The 16,517-nt window shown below is 38.9% G+C and overlaps 1 protein-coding gene across 11 annotated transcripts in view; it reads right to left on the bottom strand.

The window, feature by feature from the left end:
* Window positions 1-3,111: 3,111 nt before the first annotated feature.
* Window positions 3,112-16,517, bottom strand: part of LDB2 (LIM domain binding 2) — a 286,275-nt gene continuing 272,869 nt past the window's right edge. Inside the window, exons 7-9 of one of the 11 annotated variants that reach the window (XM_037898023.2) lie at window positions 15,564-15,712; window positions 10,419-10,561; window positions 7,075-7,267 (exon numbers count right to left, since the gene is read on the bottom strand). In XM_037898023.2, coding sequence (XP_037753951.1) covers window positions 10,457-10,561; window positions 15,564-15,712 — 254 coding nt within the window. In that variant the 3' untranslated portion in view covers window positions 7,075-7,267; window positions 10,419-10,456. Of the gene's footprint in view, window positions 7,303-10,418; window positions 10,562-15,563; window positions 15,716-16,517 lie in introns of all 11 variants that reach the window. The other 10 variants (XM_037898021.2, XM_037898024.2, XM_037898022.2 and 7 more) reach the window with 10 other exon arrangements.

Below are 16,517 nucleotides of genomic sequence, written 5' to 3'. Positions count from 1 at the left end.
GCACCTGTAAGCCGATATACCCAAGAATACAGCAGGAGCAATTAAACAATGGCCAGGATGTTGAGAGAGAGCATTTTCAGAAGCCTGATGCCAGTCTTCCCAAGAGTGGTGCACTTGTTTAGTACTGGTTTCAGAGTAACAGCCGTGTTAGTCTGTATTCGCAAAAAGAAAAGGAGTACTTGTGGCACCTTAGAGACTAACCAATTTATTTGAGCATAAGCTTTCGTGAGCTACAGCTCACTTCATCGGATGCATACTGTGGAAATCTCTTCTGCAGTTTCCACAATATGCATCCGATGAAGTGAGCTGTAGCTCACGAAAGCTTATGCTCAAATAAATTGGTTAGTCTCTAAGGTGCCACAAGTACTCCTTTTCTTTTTGTTTAGTACTGACTCAGAAGCATGCTACTGAGTAATCAGTACCATTTCCTGCACATACAGCTGTGTTTTGGATGTCTCCAGTCCATATACTGATCCAGGCCAAACCTGCATATCTGGGAGATTTGATAGGCTCACACCACAAAACGGTCTGATTTATAATGCAAGTCAACTCAACTCAAGTTTGTCATGCTTTTCTGGTAGGCCTTGATGAGGGTTAGGCAAATGGTGTATCATATGGGATGAACCTCAAAAGATCAATAGATTATTTACTTGTTATTTAGGTTGTGATAACATCCATATACCCCAAGTAGAGTAGCGCCTACTCTACAAACACACAGAAAGACCCAGAAGCTCTTTAACAACCTGAAAATGAAAAAGGAATCCTACAAAAAGTGGAAACATGGATGAATTTCTCAGAGCACAAAAGAATAGCACAAACATATAGGGATAAATCAGAAAGGCTAAGGCACAAAATGTGTTACACCTAGCAAAGGACATAAAAGGCAATAGGAAGAGGTACTTTAAATACCTTAGGAGAAAGAGAAAGATGAAGGAAAGTAAGGCTGCTCAGTGGGGAAGGAGGGCTAATAACTGGTGACATCAAGAGGTGTTTAATGGCTATTTTGCTTCATTTGTCACTACAAAGATTAATGGTGACAAGATACTCCACACAATATTAACAAGGGGGAAGGAACACAAGCCAAAAATAAAATTAATAGGCATCAGGTTTAAAACAAATAAAAGGAATTATTTCTTCACACAACGCTCAGTCAACCTGTGGGACTCTTTGCAGAAGATGTTGTGAAGGCAAAGACCATAACAGGGTTCAAAAAAGAACTAGACAAATTCATGGAGGATAGGTCTATCAATGGCTATTAGCCAGGATGGGCAGGAATGGTGTCCCTAGCCTCTGTTTGCCAGAAGCTGGGAGTGAGTGATAGAGAATGGATCACTTGATGATTACCTCTTCTGTTCATTCCCTCTGGGGCACCTGGCACTGGCCACTGTTGGAAGACAGGATACTGAGCTAGATGGATCTTTGGTCTGACCCAGTAAGGCCATTCTTATGTTCAAATAGGGAAAGAACAAGGTAATAGTTAGATAAGTTAGATGTACTCAAGTTGGTTGTGGCCTAATTAAATTCATTCTAGGGGGTACTTAAGGTATGCAGTGAAGCAATCTCAAACCATTAACAATTATCTTTGAGAACTCCAGGATAGGTGAGGTCCCAGATGACTGGAGAAGGGCAAACATAGTACCTATCGTTAAAAAGGGGAACAAAGAGGACCCAGGGAATTACAGACCAGTCAGCCTAACTTCAAGACCTGCAAAGCTAATGGAATAAATTATTAAGCAAAAAATAAATAAGTATCTAGAAGATATTAGGAAGACAACATGGATTTGTCAAGAACAAATCATGTCAAACCAACCTCATTCCCTTCTTTGACAGGTTACTGGCCTAGTGGATGGGAGAAGCAGTAGGTGTGATTATATCTTGATTTTAGTAAGGCCGTTGACACAGTCCTCCATGACATTCTCATAAGCGAACTAGGGAAATTGCACGTGACACCAAGTGGGAGGGGGTTGCAAGGACTTTGGATGACAGGATCAGAATTCAAAATGACCTTGGGAAATCGGAGCCTTGGTCTGAATTCAGCGAGATGAAATTCAATAAAGATAAGTGTGGAGTATTTCACTTAAGAAGGAAAAATTGAATGCACAGTTACAAAATGGTGAATAACTGTCTATGTGGTAGTACAGCTGCAACGATCTAGGAACTATAGTGGATCATAAATTGAATATGAGTCAACAATGAGATGCAGCTGAGGAAAAAACTAATATTATTCTGGGGTGTATTACCAGGAGTGTCATATGTAAGTCACAGAAGGTAATTGTCCTGGGCTACTCGGCATTGGTGACACCTCATCTGGAGTACTGTGTCTACTTCTGTGCACCACATTTGGAAAGATGTGGACAAAAGAGTCCAGAGAAGAGCAACAAAAATGAAAAAGGGTTTAGAAAACCTGACCTATGAGGAAAGGTTAGAAACTGGACATGTTTAGCATTGAGAAAAGAAGATTGGGTTGGAAGGGACTTGATAACAGTCTTCAAATGTGTTAAGGGCTGTTATAAAAAGGACAGTGGTCAATTGTTCTCCCTGTCCACTGAAGGTAGGACAAGAAATAATAGGCTTACCCTGCAGCAAGGGAGATTTATGTTCACTATTAGAAAAAACTTTCTAACTAGAAGCGCAATAAAGCTCTGGAGTAGGCTTCCAAGGGAGACTGGGGAATCCCCACCATTGGAGGTTTGGAACAGGTTGGAGAAACACCAAGGATGATCTAGATTTACTTGATCCACCCTCAGCGCAGGGGGCTGGCCTTTGACTTGTTAGCGGCCTTTCCAGCCCTACATTTCTACGATGCTAGATCAGTCTTGAAGAGTAAACCAGCTAATCTGAAAAAAGATCCAAAGAGTGAGTTTAACAAATTAGATGAGGGAGGTGGGGATAATAAAAAGATCATGTTTACATAACTAGGTATTGCATAATTTAATTGGTCCAAATCATGTGAAAGTTTTCTTTCATAGCTAGCTAATTTTACCTATTCACCTATCTATCTCCGTCTGCCATTCAACCTATCATTTTTGGGCTGTTACCTTGTTGGGAGGGTTTTGAGGTTGTTTGGGGCACTAGTCTAGTTCAAGAAGGACATTCCAAGGAGTCTGTTTTCCATTTTTCAAATGTTCTCCTGTTTATTTACTGTAATGACAAGGGTGATATCACATTATACATTTTTTATGAATTAAAATGGTAGCATCAGTCTTAAAAGATTAATAATAAGGAAGGCCTTTTAAGTGTTCTTATGGAAATATAATACAAATGATTAGGGTTTTAGAACATTAGAATTACAGTGTGTAATTGTAATGTTTCTGCGGCTATATAGGAGCCAGTAATCCCTTAATGGAATACAGTGTGCATTTAATTATTTACATGGAAAAAATAATTGCTGATAAAGTCATTGATTGATAGACCCACTGTCTCGACATGCTGAATGTGCTATGACGGAGCAACTCCACTATCTCTGCAGCCATACTCAATCCAGGCTTTCCTACATTATATTACATGTAATACATCAGATATCTATACACTTCTGTAACGAGAGCTGGGATCTGAGAAAAACACACAGTGCACAAGTACCCCTGTAACATCGTGGAGATCACAGAGGGAACTATTCTTTACCCAGAGGCAGTTGTGTAACTTTCCAAGAGATGCACAGTGCATATAATTAAATTATCATAGGGAGAGGAGGTTACTGACATAAGATCGTTCCTACTGTACTAGTTACTGAAACACTGAGCCAATGTACGAGTCCCCTTAGCTCAGGCTAGCAAAGGTTTTCTGGTGAGAGAAACTGTATTTTTAACATAAATAGTATTATGAAGTCAGCAGCTCCCTAGTTAAGGTTGCACTGGTAAGGTTTTGCATGTAAGGCCTGATCCAAAGTCCATTAACTTAATGGGAGGTTTTCCATTAACTACAATAGATTTTGAATTAGGTCTTCATGTTCCTATTCAATAAGATACAAAAGGCCATACTTAAATCCATCTGTGTTCAGCAAAGCAGTTAACCGTGGGCTTATTTGCTGAATAGGGATGCTTTCCTGAATTGGAACTTTAAAGTGGGGTTTAAATCTCTTAATTATACCTGAAAATTCACACAAAGGAGTTGAACATAAACTTATTCAAATGAGGACAAACTTTAATTTTCTAGTTACTTTTAGCACTTATTTTATTGTATTTTCAGAATTCAAAAGGTTTCAAAATCACTCCTTTAAAAAATGTTCCCTGGCAGACGCTCCAGCCAGTAGTAGGGGCAGCTACAGATGCAGCCAAAGTAGTAGTGCCTTTACGGTGCACTTGGGCCATATTTTCAAACTTTTCTCTACAACAGGAGGGCTAACAATATACTTTTTTAAAATGTAAGTTGAGATTCTCACTTAATCACTTGTCTCCAGGATCTCGGGCTTTAAGTAAAACATCCACTATTAACAAGACTCATGATAAAATCATGAGAGTTGGCAACACTGCAATCTGCAAATCTGTCACTGTCCTAGAAAGATTGTTTTCCAAACTTCTGACAGTCTAACTCCACAATAAAAACATACATGTCACCACAGGTTAGTAAAATCCTCAGTTTTGACATTTTTTGTATTAGATAATGTTTATTTTGATGGCTGACTCGGTAGCATGGCTAAAATCTGTATCTCTCTGGGTTTAAAAAAAAAAAAGTGTTGTTAATGAAAAATTCCAAAATGAAAAGGTTACCAAGAAAGAAACACAATAACTACACAGATAGGAGCAAGCCTTAAACTTTTTAGAATGAGAAAACACTTGCAAACTTTTCTCTTTTTTAATTTGCAATTTCATTATTGAATAACTGATTTACCGGGGCATAAAATCACATGAGCCGTGAGGACCAGATCCTTGTCTGGTGTAAACTGGCATAGCCTCACTGGCATTAATTTATATCTATTAATGATCTGGCTTACAGTGTAGAAATTACTTTCATTTTTTATTTTTTTTGCTGTTTATCCCAATACTGCTGTGTTTCAGGATCTCTTAAGTACCAAAGATTCCCAACAATCACACTTTATTCAGCTTGCCATGTTTAGCTTAAGAGCTCAGTTACAGTAACTTTCTTGAGGGGCCAATTGTTTAGAATATATTTCTTTTATCAGCTTTAACAGTTTGCAGTCTTTCATCAATCAGTCCAAATCAGGAATCAGGAACTGCTGCATTATTTTATTTGCCCCTTTAACTTCACATATTGCTTAAGTTGTGGGATCTCTCAGTAAACTGGTGCAGTGTTAGTGATGCGGCTACTACAGTAGCAGACATTCAAAAGTGGTGTGCCTAGGAGATATCGTGTGATTTTCTATGCACTAAAAAAAAGTATTATGAAGTACACTGCCCTTGAGAATCTTGGGTAGTGCTTTCCCTGCAGGATTGCGCTTTTTAATGGAGTTCACAGTACTCTTCTGACATTCTCAGCAATTCCTGTTCTGTCTGAAACGAATTTTGTTACAATGTCCCAGAATGGATTGCTCTGGTATCATGTGCATCAAGTTGTTCAGTGCTATTTAAAACGCTGTAGGTTCCTGTTAAGCTTGCAAACTGGAATTTTTGAATACTGTATTTGATAGCAAAAGAAGAAGAAACGATAACTTCCAATCCTTTTGTCAATAGTCTATGGAACTCTATCACATGGAATTCAGCAGAGTGGGCTGCCTCTGCTCAACTGACTCCCTGGACCAGAAGATCAGAGGTATGTAGCTCAATACTGGGGTGCTTCGGCCTAGGTAGTTCAGTGCTATTCCTGCTATATTATACTTCTTTGGGCTTGGTGCTAGCCACTGCTATTGGGCCCTCACTGACACAAACACTTAATGAGAGAAGATATAAACCAATTAAAATGTGACTGTTATATACCTTTAAATACAGCCTTCCCTTTGTGCTAGAAAAGAAATCGACAAAGGAATTCAGATCAACTGCACCTATCATTTCTGTTATGTGATCAGTCAAAGTTGGTATGTTTCTTGTCTGTAAGGAACTATAAAAGTACTATGTAAGAGCACATTTGTTAACACAGTTTATTGGCACACTTATTGGCAAAGCATACATAAAATACAGTTGTATTATATAACACACTGACTCACTGTGTCTTTACATGATGAATTGAACATATTAATATGGAAATGAAAAAAATTAGTTTCTTTTATAAAGTTTCACATAAATACACCAGAATAATAATAAAAAATTAACTGGTTTGAGGGCTCCAGGGCTTTACAAAAATATGATACAAGAAATATACTATGAAAAGAAATAACAACAAAGCCAACTCAGATACAATAATAAACACAAAAGTTTTAGATTTATTAAGCTGCCCACAAAATTAATGGATTACATGGCTTTAAAATATCTGGATCAACAGCAATTTTACAAAGCATAAACTCTCATAGGACAGGGCATCTTTCTCCACATAAAAATATTTTTCATGTCTTTGATGAAAAAAAAAGACATTTCTTGTTTCAGCACTTTGATAAATGACAGAAGGACTATTGGCATCAGCTACAATATAAATTAAAAATGCTGGATCCTTTAAATGGTTAACCAATGAAAGAAGAGTTAAAGAAAGAACTAAGGTTGCTTTAAATTACTTTTAAAAAGCTGATTTATCTGAAACAAGAAATTGTAGGTGCAAGTTGAAAAGCAGAAAATATTTTACAATTTTAAAAAAGTTTTCCATAGTTATGTTAACGAGATCCTGAGCACTGAAGACTTGTTAAATATGGCCTTTGTTTGATGAGGAAAAAAGACCCCTCCAACAAAATGCTTTGTTTGAAATTTGCCACCAGGTGCTATTTAATTTTCAATTATTTTAATAGAGTTCAGTGCCAGTATCGTGTCATGTGTGAAAGCTTCCAAGAAAGGTACATGAAAGCTTATATATGATTTTTCTCTAATTAAAAAAAATCAAATAGCTGTAGTTTAGAAATAGATACTGTATCTGGAAAGGTTTTTTTTTTTAAGAATGGTGTAAAATAGTAATTATAATCCACTGACATACATAACAGTGGATAATGCTGCAGAATACCCTATTGGGAAGCTTGTGGCGTGGGATTTTCAGATTTGGTCTCCTGGTTAGCAGGAGGTTTGTTGTTCCATGGGCTGTTATTTCCCAGCGCAGGTGAATTGTTGAAGTCTTCTTCATCATCCATGCCATTTGCTGCATCATACTGTGTGTTCTCTAGTCTAGTGATAAGCCTTTCGTCTTCATCCCCAAATTCTCCTCCCATCAGTGTTGGTTCTCCTACCACCATCACATCCTGTGAACAGCACCCAACATTTGTTATATGGAAACCTTGAGAGAGAAAAAACCAACTTAAAATAGCCATATTAGAAGATCTGAATCTGTTAATTTTGTGACATTCACACAATGGAATCAGACGCTCCTATATGGTTAGAGCCATGATGCAAACTTGCACTTGATTTTTAATTTATAAAATAAAACACTGTAAAACCCTCATTGATTTGTATATTCAAGGCACTGGGTCTCAAAACCCCAAAAATAGATAAAAATAGCAAGAAGAATGAAATATACATTTAAAAAATAATCTGACTACAAAAGTGGTCGAAAGTTTGAAATGATTGGTTTAACCTTCTACTTGGTATTTTTATTCTCTATAAATTATTTTAATTTCCAGGCCATAAATTATTTTGTTTACAAAGGCTGCTCAGGATGCAAATGAGTTGCAGTTTTGTAACATTCATGCATTAAATCTAGTACATGACACAGAACTTCTCACACTCAGGCTGTTGAAAAAAGGAACACAGTGCAAAGACGGTAACTCTTATCCCTATCCAGCGAAGCCCTTTTGCACATCCAATATACTTGACATTCTGCTACTTAATTATGGTAATTAATTTAGGTAAAGTTTTTGATAAAAACAATGTTCACGCTGATTTGACAATTTGCATAGTTAATTAAGTCATTAGCAAAAACCTGCTGATTGCCAACAAGCCCTAAATTTACCATCTGTTATTTCATGGTGCCTGTCACCCAGCTTCGCGTAGGCAACCCTGCCGCCAATCTGTGCAGTAAGAGGACCAATCTGTCCAGCTGGTACCATCAAAGGAAGATGAAGAGTGCTAATTATAATTATACTGATGAAGCTAGTAGTCATCAAAAACTGAAGCATTCAAGAAGGAAAGAATCCATCTAATCACTGCTTTAAGTACAAAGTGTCCTTCCACGACAAGTAAACCACCGACTGTACTACAGTATACCACAGTTTTGTTGCTGCACGCTAACCAGCATGGAGTAGAAAGGTGCAAAGCCAGACTGGAAAACAGAGTGCTCTCTTGTTTTCTCTGTTTTAAGGAAAATCAGCTTGCTGTGCAAACCACAGCACTGGGGAAGGAAATACATGGAATGAATCTTTTGATGCAGCTGGACTGGTAGGGCTCCAGATAACATATTTGGTGAAAGTGCAATAATTCCAGATGTCCAGATTTGTACCTGCTGATTTAACCAGCCCTTCAAATAATCCCATCGAACCACACAGATTCATATATAAAAGGATGTATTTCTATTCATGAATATAAAGCATCTGTAAAGTGCAAACAGAATACTATTGCTTGCATATAATAAGATTTTTATTACATATGTACTTCACTCTCCATGAAATAAAACAAGCTATTGCCTATAAATATTTACACTGCTTCATCATATTCCTTAACAAAAGCTGAGATGTTATGGAAGAAAGTGTATATGGTACTTTCAAACTGTACTCAGGGAGGAATTGTGGAATGGAGGAAATGTATTACATAATTTCTTCTTTACATTGTCTTTATTGTGTTACTCTCAATATCAATAAAATATTTCTTAAATCAAACCATCACACAGCTTTGCAACATAAAAGTTTAAAGTAACAAAGGTGTTTATAATCAAAAGTTTGTTCTAATTTAGTCTTATGCCTTTAAAGCACAGACCACATTTATTTTGCAGTGCTGAACCAGGACGGACCCTATTGTGTAGGGAAAGCAGTAAGAGGACAGCAAATTAGATTTGAGCTTGCAATGTGATATGGCAGCCAAAAAAGACCAGCGTGATGTTGAGCTGGATATTGAATCACAGACTAAGGCAGTGATAGTTCATCTCTATAAAACACTGGTGAGACTGTACCTTGACTTCTGCATCATATTCTGGGCACTTCAATACTAGAAAGATGTCAGCAATTTGGATGAAGTTCAGAGAAGTGCATCAAAAATTGCTAAGAGGCTAGAGGCCCAATTTAAGAGGACAATTAAAAGAACAAAATATGTACACATTTTACCAGATTACTGCTACGGAGGCATATGCTAAATGGGTAGAAGGATTAAAGGGAGAGGAATTGTGTAGGGTGGTCCAAAGAGGTGTAACCAGGACTACCAAGATGAAACTAAGTAAAGGACAATAAGAAAAGGAGGACTTGTGGCACCTTAGAGACTAACCAATTTATTTGAGCATGAGCTTTCGTGAGCTACAGCTCACTTCATCGGATGCAGCTGTAGCTCACGAAAGCTCATGCTCAAATAAATTGGTTAGTCTCTAAGGTGCCACAAGTCCTCCTTTTCTTTTTGCGAATACAGACTAACACGGCTGTTACTCTGAAACCTGTAAAGGACAATATAACTCACATTGAAGGACATTTTTCCTGATGCTCAGACTAGCAAACTATGGAATTATATCTGAAAGGAATCAGTAAGAGCCCCATCACTCGAGTCACCTCAGTATTATATAGGAAACATTCCTGCACTGGCAGGGTATAAATGAAGGGCTTGTCTTCACTACGGGGGAGATCAATGCTGCTGCAATCGATGCAGCAGGTGTCGCTAATCAATGGCAGAGCACTCTCCAGTTGACTCAGGTGCTCCACCTCTTTGAGAAGAGTAAGGTAAGTCGACTGGAGAATGTCTCCCCTTGACGCAATGCAGTGAAGACCCCGGGGTAAGTTGACCTAAGCTATGTCAACTCCAGCTATGTTATTCACATAGCTGGAGTAGCGTAACTTAAGTCGACTTAACCCGGGAGTGAAGACAAGCCCTAAGTGACCCAGTAAGTATTTCCCATCTCCAATTTCTATGATCCTTTGCAGATCATTTATTATTCTTTCAGTATAACAACACCCACAAGAGAGAACAACTTGCTTATCTTTCTCCTCACCATATTCAGTATATAATTTCTGTCTGGGAGCTAAACTACAATTTTATTGAGTTTAGTGGTGTTTTCCCTGATCTTACTTACAAGATACCACAGCATTAGTTAGAGAGCACATACTCTTTACATTCTTGCTCTTTGTAGTGTATTATATCAGGCAATAAATAATTTCTCAGGTAGCACGCATGCTATCTTCTCCCCATAGTGGGTTCTCTGCTCCTCAAATGGAATGCTGAAGATCCCCACCCATTTAACCTCCACTCACTAGTTCCACCAACCTCTGAGGAGGACTGGAAGTGACTCCTTTTAGAGCCCCTCAACGCTTCTCCTTAAATTGGCCAGTGGGGGTCACTGTTCTCGAATGACACAAGGCTCCATCCCTCCCAGGGTTGAGGCTGCAGCTCTGGAGTACTCCTAGCTCCTGCTCATGGAGTGAGAAGCAGAATCCAAGAATTAAACCCTAGTCTGTTGCATGGCCACACATACTGCTCTGGGCTAGTTACAGTAGCACATATTTGACGAGATTATTTAAATAAAGATTTAGGCTATAGTCACTCTTATTAATTTACTTTGTGATTAGAAACATTTTTAGCCAAGGAATGTTTAGTGATAGAAAATATCTTTGCAGTGAAGCTCTGTAAATAAAGCAGTGGATGTTTTACACTACGTGATAGAAAATGATCATTTAATAATATAATCATAATAACAGCTTACATATATTTAGTGCCTTTCATACTGAAAAATCCCTAACTGACCCCAAATTTAAATTTTTATATATATATATATATATATATATATATATATATATATATATATATATATATATATATATATATAAACAGAACAATAAGACCATTATTCCCTTTGTTACTTCCTGTGATATTAGATTCATTTAATTTAAGCTGTCCTCAAATTTTGATTTGCCCAAATTTCTGTACTTCTAATGCGTAAATGTAGGCATTTTCATGGGCAAGCAGCTCCTGGCTTTGACAATTTGGCACTGTTTTTGACAACTTTGGGCACCCAGGAGTATCAGTTGATACTGGGGTGAGGATGTAGCTCTCTTTCCTTGTCCTTTGTCAATGGGGTTGGAGGTGATTATGCTGAAGGGTTTGAACTTTTGGTTTCCCACCACAGCAACCATGAACAATCCCCTGCCCAAGGGCCTCCCACATCAAAATCTGTGACTACATCCAGTGAAGAAAGCTTGACATTTCTGCTAAAATGATGGGCAGCGATAGAGCTGTCATTTAAATTAGGTTTCAGGCTTATCAGCCCCTTGAGATGCATGGGTAGTTTACACTTCTCAGTTTCAGCTGCCCACTAGGTTGACAATCTATTCTTGTTTATTTAGCCGTCATGGTTGAGAAAAAATTCTCAACTGACTTGTACACCTCCATTCCCTTAAAACTAAGGGAATTGTTGAGTCATCAAGAAGTCTCTGGGTGTTCTACATGGATCTGATGGCATGATACTATTCTGTCAGGTGTCACAAGGGTGACATCCTGGCACATGCAGGAAGTTCTGATCTAGAACTAAAATGGTTAATGGATGTGCTGGAGTGGCTTTGGCAAGCAATCCTGAAACTTAACCCTGTGAAGGGCAAGTTCTTCTAGAGGGGAATGGTGTTTCTGGGGCATCTCTGCAGACTTAGGAAAGTGACTACAATGTTAGGGTTTGGAATCTCAGCATTCTGCCAGCTACAGGAGTCCCTTTGTGCTAGAAGTTTATCACTGCCCATTGTACAGTTTGACATAGAAGGGATCACTATTCTGGAGGACCGCTCAGTGCAGTCAGGCTTTCCAGAAGACGAAGGAGAGTTTGATCAGAACATCATTCAGAGTATATCTGGAAAGGGATGCTCTTTTGCATTGGGAAAAGCTGCCAGTGAGAGACAGGAGCTGTGCTCTCCTAAGAGGAAGTGACTGAGAATGGACAGTGGTCTTCTATAGCCTGATCTTCAGAAAACTGCAATGAAACTACTGTATGACCCACAGGGAATTACTGGCAGAGATATTTCACCCATAATGTGGGCATCACTGCATAGCATGCTACAAACTCTGTCAAACTTCAGGCAACGCAAAGAACAGATAAGCTGGAGCAGTAAAATTCTAGGGCCCCAGCATGGAAATACAGTCACCTTGTCTCACTGCGGGTGCTTGTAACTGAATTGTCAATATTGTCGCTGCCAGAAGTATCGGTCAGAATGGAAGCAGGTCGAGGAGACGGCATCCGTACTACTATTGTAGCAGGAGGGGGAGAAGGCCACTTAGGCAAATAGGGTTTCAAGAAGTGCACTGATAAAGCTTTTGTTATCCCAGTGGGTTTGGACAAAGTCCTGGGAGGGTTTATGCAGGAAGTGTCAGACCCACTGTGGTTTCAATGTCTGTGTTAGCTGATGGTGCTGATTGCCCTATGACCACCTGTGCTGAAGATGAAATATCACATGCCGATAGAGTACTGTGGAATGATGGAGACCTCATACGGGGTTCTGAAAAGATTCTGTTGGCTCAGGTGACAAATGTGGACATTTAGGGGGGGTGATATCGTGTACAGCATCCAGAGCACAGGCAGTGCCAATGTATGGGCAGTATTGGAGTGGAGAGTTACTGATGTTCTGTAACAGGAATGACCTTATTGGGGACAGGCCACAGAAACATTCTTTAACCTGGAAGACAGGATGAATTTATTTACTAGAGAGAAACTGAGATAGAAGCATAGCATTCACTAGAACATGGGGAAATGACTGTACCCCACAGGAGAGAGGTCTTTGCTGGGTGGAGTTGTATCACTGGAGAAAAAGGGAAACCTCATATTAACCCAATATGGTTCTGGATATGAGCTCACCATTGGGTCCTCCAGAGAAATGATGTGGAGGAAAATGGAACAGGAGCGGGTGCTGCTTAGTTGAGTCACCTGGAGACAGAAGTTGGGATCATCTAATTTCTGTTAGCTAATGACAGCAGGAAGAAAGGAGAAGTTCCTCACTTGCCTGGTGCTTCAACATTTGCAGAATTGGTTAGTTCCAAGTTGTTTATTTCCCATGAGCAGAGAAAACGACAGGTCTAGCCACAGAGAGTGCCATGACAAACAGGGATTTCAGTTCAACGGCAAACTGTAGCCTGAAACTTGTGACGTGAGGGCATTATATTGAGGATGAACACATGCAAGGGCAAAGGAAATGTAGTATGTTTCCCTCCCTCACTGCATATCGGTGAAGGCAAGTGTAATAAATTTCACCTTTGCTATTGATCACTTTGCTTGTGGATGAGGTTAAAAAAGGCAAACAGAAAGTGAGATTGCTGCGACCTGTAGCCAGCTTTAGAGAACACAAGCTCATCTGAAATGATGATCCTAGCCTGTATTGTTTTAAAGAAATATGGTCTTGCCTCATTCACTCACATGCCCTTGACACTTCAGTATGTTTAGGTGAAAGGTATATTTAATTTAAAGAAAAAAGATTTGAATAGGTTTACGCCGGAATGCCCTATAACTGAAAACACATTAGGTTCTGTCTGTCCTATATAATAGTATTTTTTTCTACAAAAGATGAACAATTATGAAAATATGTTCTCTATGAAGCTCTACGAAATACAGTGAAGACTGAAAGTCAACCCACATGACTTGGAAAAATCATATGGAATATATTGTACCCTTGTGTGCATCAGAGTAGATGTACAACAATCATTACCATCAATGAGAGCTGCACTATAATAATTCTTTAATTACTGAGATATAAAGAAAACTCTCTCACCCTTGTGTATCAATGGGTGAAGTTTACTATTAAAGGGCTTGATTGTCCAATAAGATGTGAGTGCCAACTTCCACTGTAGTCAATGAGAGTTGCATGAACAGATCTCCTGGGATGGGGAGGCTTAAGTGATGTGTATGCAGGGGGACAGATTCTGGTTCAGCTGAATTGAGCTCACTAAAGGAGGTGGGAGAAATGAAGTGGTAGTAGCCGTCTTTACTGTCCCTTGATCCTGGAGACAGCTGGGGAGCAATCTGGATTCTCTACCTACACCTGAATGTTGCTTTTTCTTCAACATGGTTTCTCACAGCTGCGAAGGCATCATCCTGGCAGCCAGGAATAGCCAGACGTAACAGCATGTGGCACCTGGGGATGGAAGGAATCTCCAGGGTAGCCAGTTATGCCAGCTTTCTGGATGCTTTCTGCCACCAGAATAATAGAAGAACAGCCGGAGTTGCGGCGAAAGTCTTCTCCTTAGATGAAGGATCCACATGAAAAGTTTGATTTGACAGGGCGAAAATATGAACTTGATATACTGAAGCCAAAAGCTGTAGTAATCTAGGAGGTTGCTCAATCAGTTGTAGAATCAGTCCATTTCATATCGTATGGTATTACTTTTAGATAGTCCACTCCTCTTTTTTACCTAAAAAGTCAGGGTTTCTGGGAGCTCACCTCCAGGTGATTATTAATGGCCTACATCCTTTGTTAGGATCCACAAAGGACCCACCATTTTGTATGTTTATCAAAAATACAATAAAAGTCACTGCATGTTATTCTCTTAGTTCCCATATTGTCAAATTAATTTCCATAGCTTTCAAAAGCATGTGCTACCCTCTCTGGATATAAGAGACAATTCACTCACAGTCTGGGGCCTGATTACTCATATGTAGTGATTAAGACAATAAACTTAACACTGGTAAGAGGAAATATTATTTTGCATGCTGCATAATTAACCCATGGAACTATTGCCACAAGACGCCACTGAGATCAAGATCTTAGTATGGTTCAAAAAAGAATTAGCTGTTAATATGTACCACAAAATCATTAATAGTTACACATAACAGGATAAAAACTTGTAAGGGGCAGAAGTTCTCATGCTTCAGGGCATAAGCCAACTGCTAACTGATAGGGATTATGAGGAGATAACTTCTACTCTCAGGTTATTCCATACTTGTTCAGTGTGGGGTTTCTTGCAGCTTCCACTGAAGCATCTGACAAAGGTCACTCACTGTTGGAGACAGGACAGCAGTCTCGAGAAACCACTGGTCTGGTTTGGTCTGGCAATCCCTATGATCCTATTACGAAGGTTAATGTGTTCATCTGCCTTGCGATGGATGGGAGTCTGAAAGAATCTATCAGCACTGCTACTACTGATAACCAAAAGCCCAACCTAACTCCAGCTGAAGGCAGTGGAAAGACTCCCATTGACCTGAATGGGATTTGGATCATGCCTCCCAAAATTACATCCACTGCTTGAGGATTATTTATTAAAATTGCACTTCAGCACAGATTCCTCACAATTCATCTCTTTTTCCCCTGTATCCACACCATATTATGTAAGGTCTCTTCATGCTTGTGATAATTTTGGCTCAAGAATATACCTTCTTTAAAATTTTAGGGGCAGCTTAAAGTATTGTAAGTGATTCAGGCCTAAAAGGAAAGTGAGACTTACAGGTACCTGACTTGACAGGCTCAGGTTTGCAGCTGCTGTTTTTTTCTTGCTATTGGTACTATTTGCATTGTTCCCAGCACTGCTGTTTGAAGTGCTGCTGGTTGAATTTTTCCTTTTTCTCCGTTTGGTTGTTGGTTGTCTTGTGGGCTCTGCTATAATAAAAATGTAAGAGGCAAAGCAAATTACAGACATTTTAAAGCCCATAGAAGAATTAACTACAAAGAGAAGTGCTAAAAATCTGTTTCTTCTCAGCTTTTTTTAAGTTCATGGGTAATTATTAATTTTTATTAATTATTATTATTATCATCATATTATTTTGGAGTGAACCCATGAGCATGTGAATGCTGCATGGAACAAAAAGAAATGGAATCTGGTTTCAGTTTTAGTAGTAATTAATTTTACATCACTATCCATCCATGCATCTCAAAGTGCTTTACAAAGAAACACTATAGTTAAGTATCATTAGAGAAAACTGTAGCACCAACAGGTGAAGTGGCTTGCTGAAGGTCAGATAGTAGGTCAGGCACAGAGCTAACAACCGAATCCAACTCTACTTTCTCCAAGCCCACTGAATCTAACCTTTGGACTATCTGTCTATGTCAAACATGTTTTATAGATAAGAGCAGCTTTCTAAAGTACTGTCCGCATCCAACTGCAATTAAGTGAAAGGCTACATCATTTTCTGCTACTTCAGTCACAGACCTCACCTTTGGTAGACACTCACAGTAGAATACGTCAACCTGTACTAAAATATGTTACTCTACTAGTTTTCCAAATATTTATCAAGTCAAGACTATTACATTCACTTGACTTAAGACCTTTGGCCACAAAAAACCAAAGGTGATAACTTGTACAGTTCACTCAGATTGTGGTATGTGCGTTTACTTTCAATTTAAATTTTTTTTGTAAATGGTATTTTTGTGTTTATGATCAATGAAGTTAAATTCAGCCCTG

The sequence above is a fragment of the Chelonia mydas genome, chromosome 4 (genome assembly GCF_015237465.2).
Source record: "Chelonia mydas isolate rCheMyd1 chromosome 4, rCheMyd1.pri.v2, whole genome shotgun sequence".
In the NCBI taxonomy this organism is placed as follows: domain Eukaryota; kingdom Metazoa; phylum Chordata; order Testudines; family Cheloniidae; genus Chelonia; species Chelonia mydas.
The sequence above is the reverse complement of the archived record's forward strand: the minus strand, read 5'-3'. Positions and strand labels throughout refer to the sequence as shown.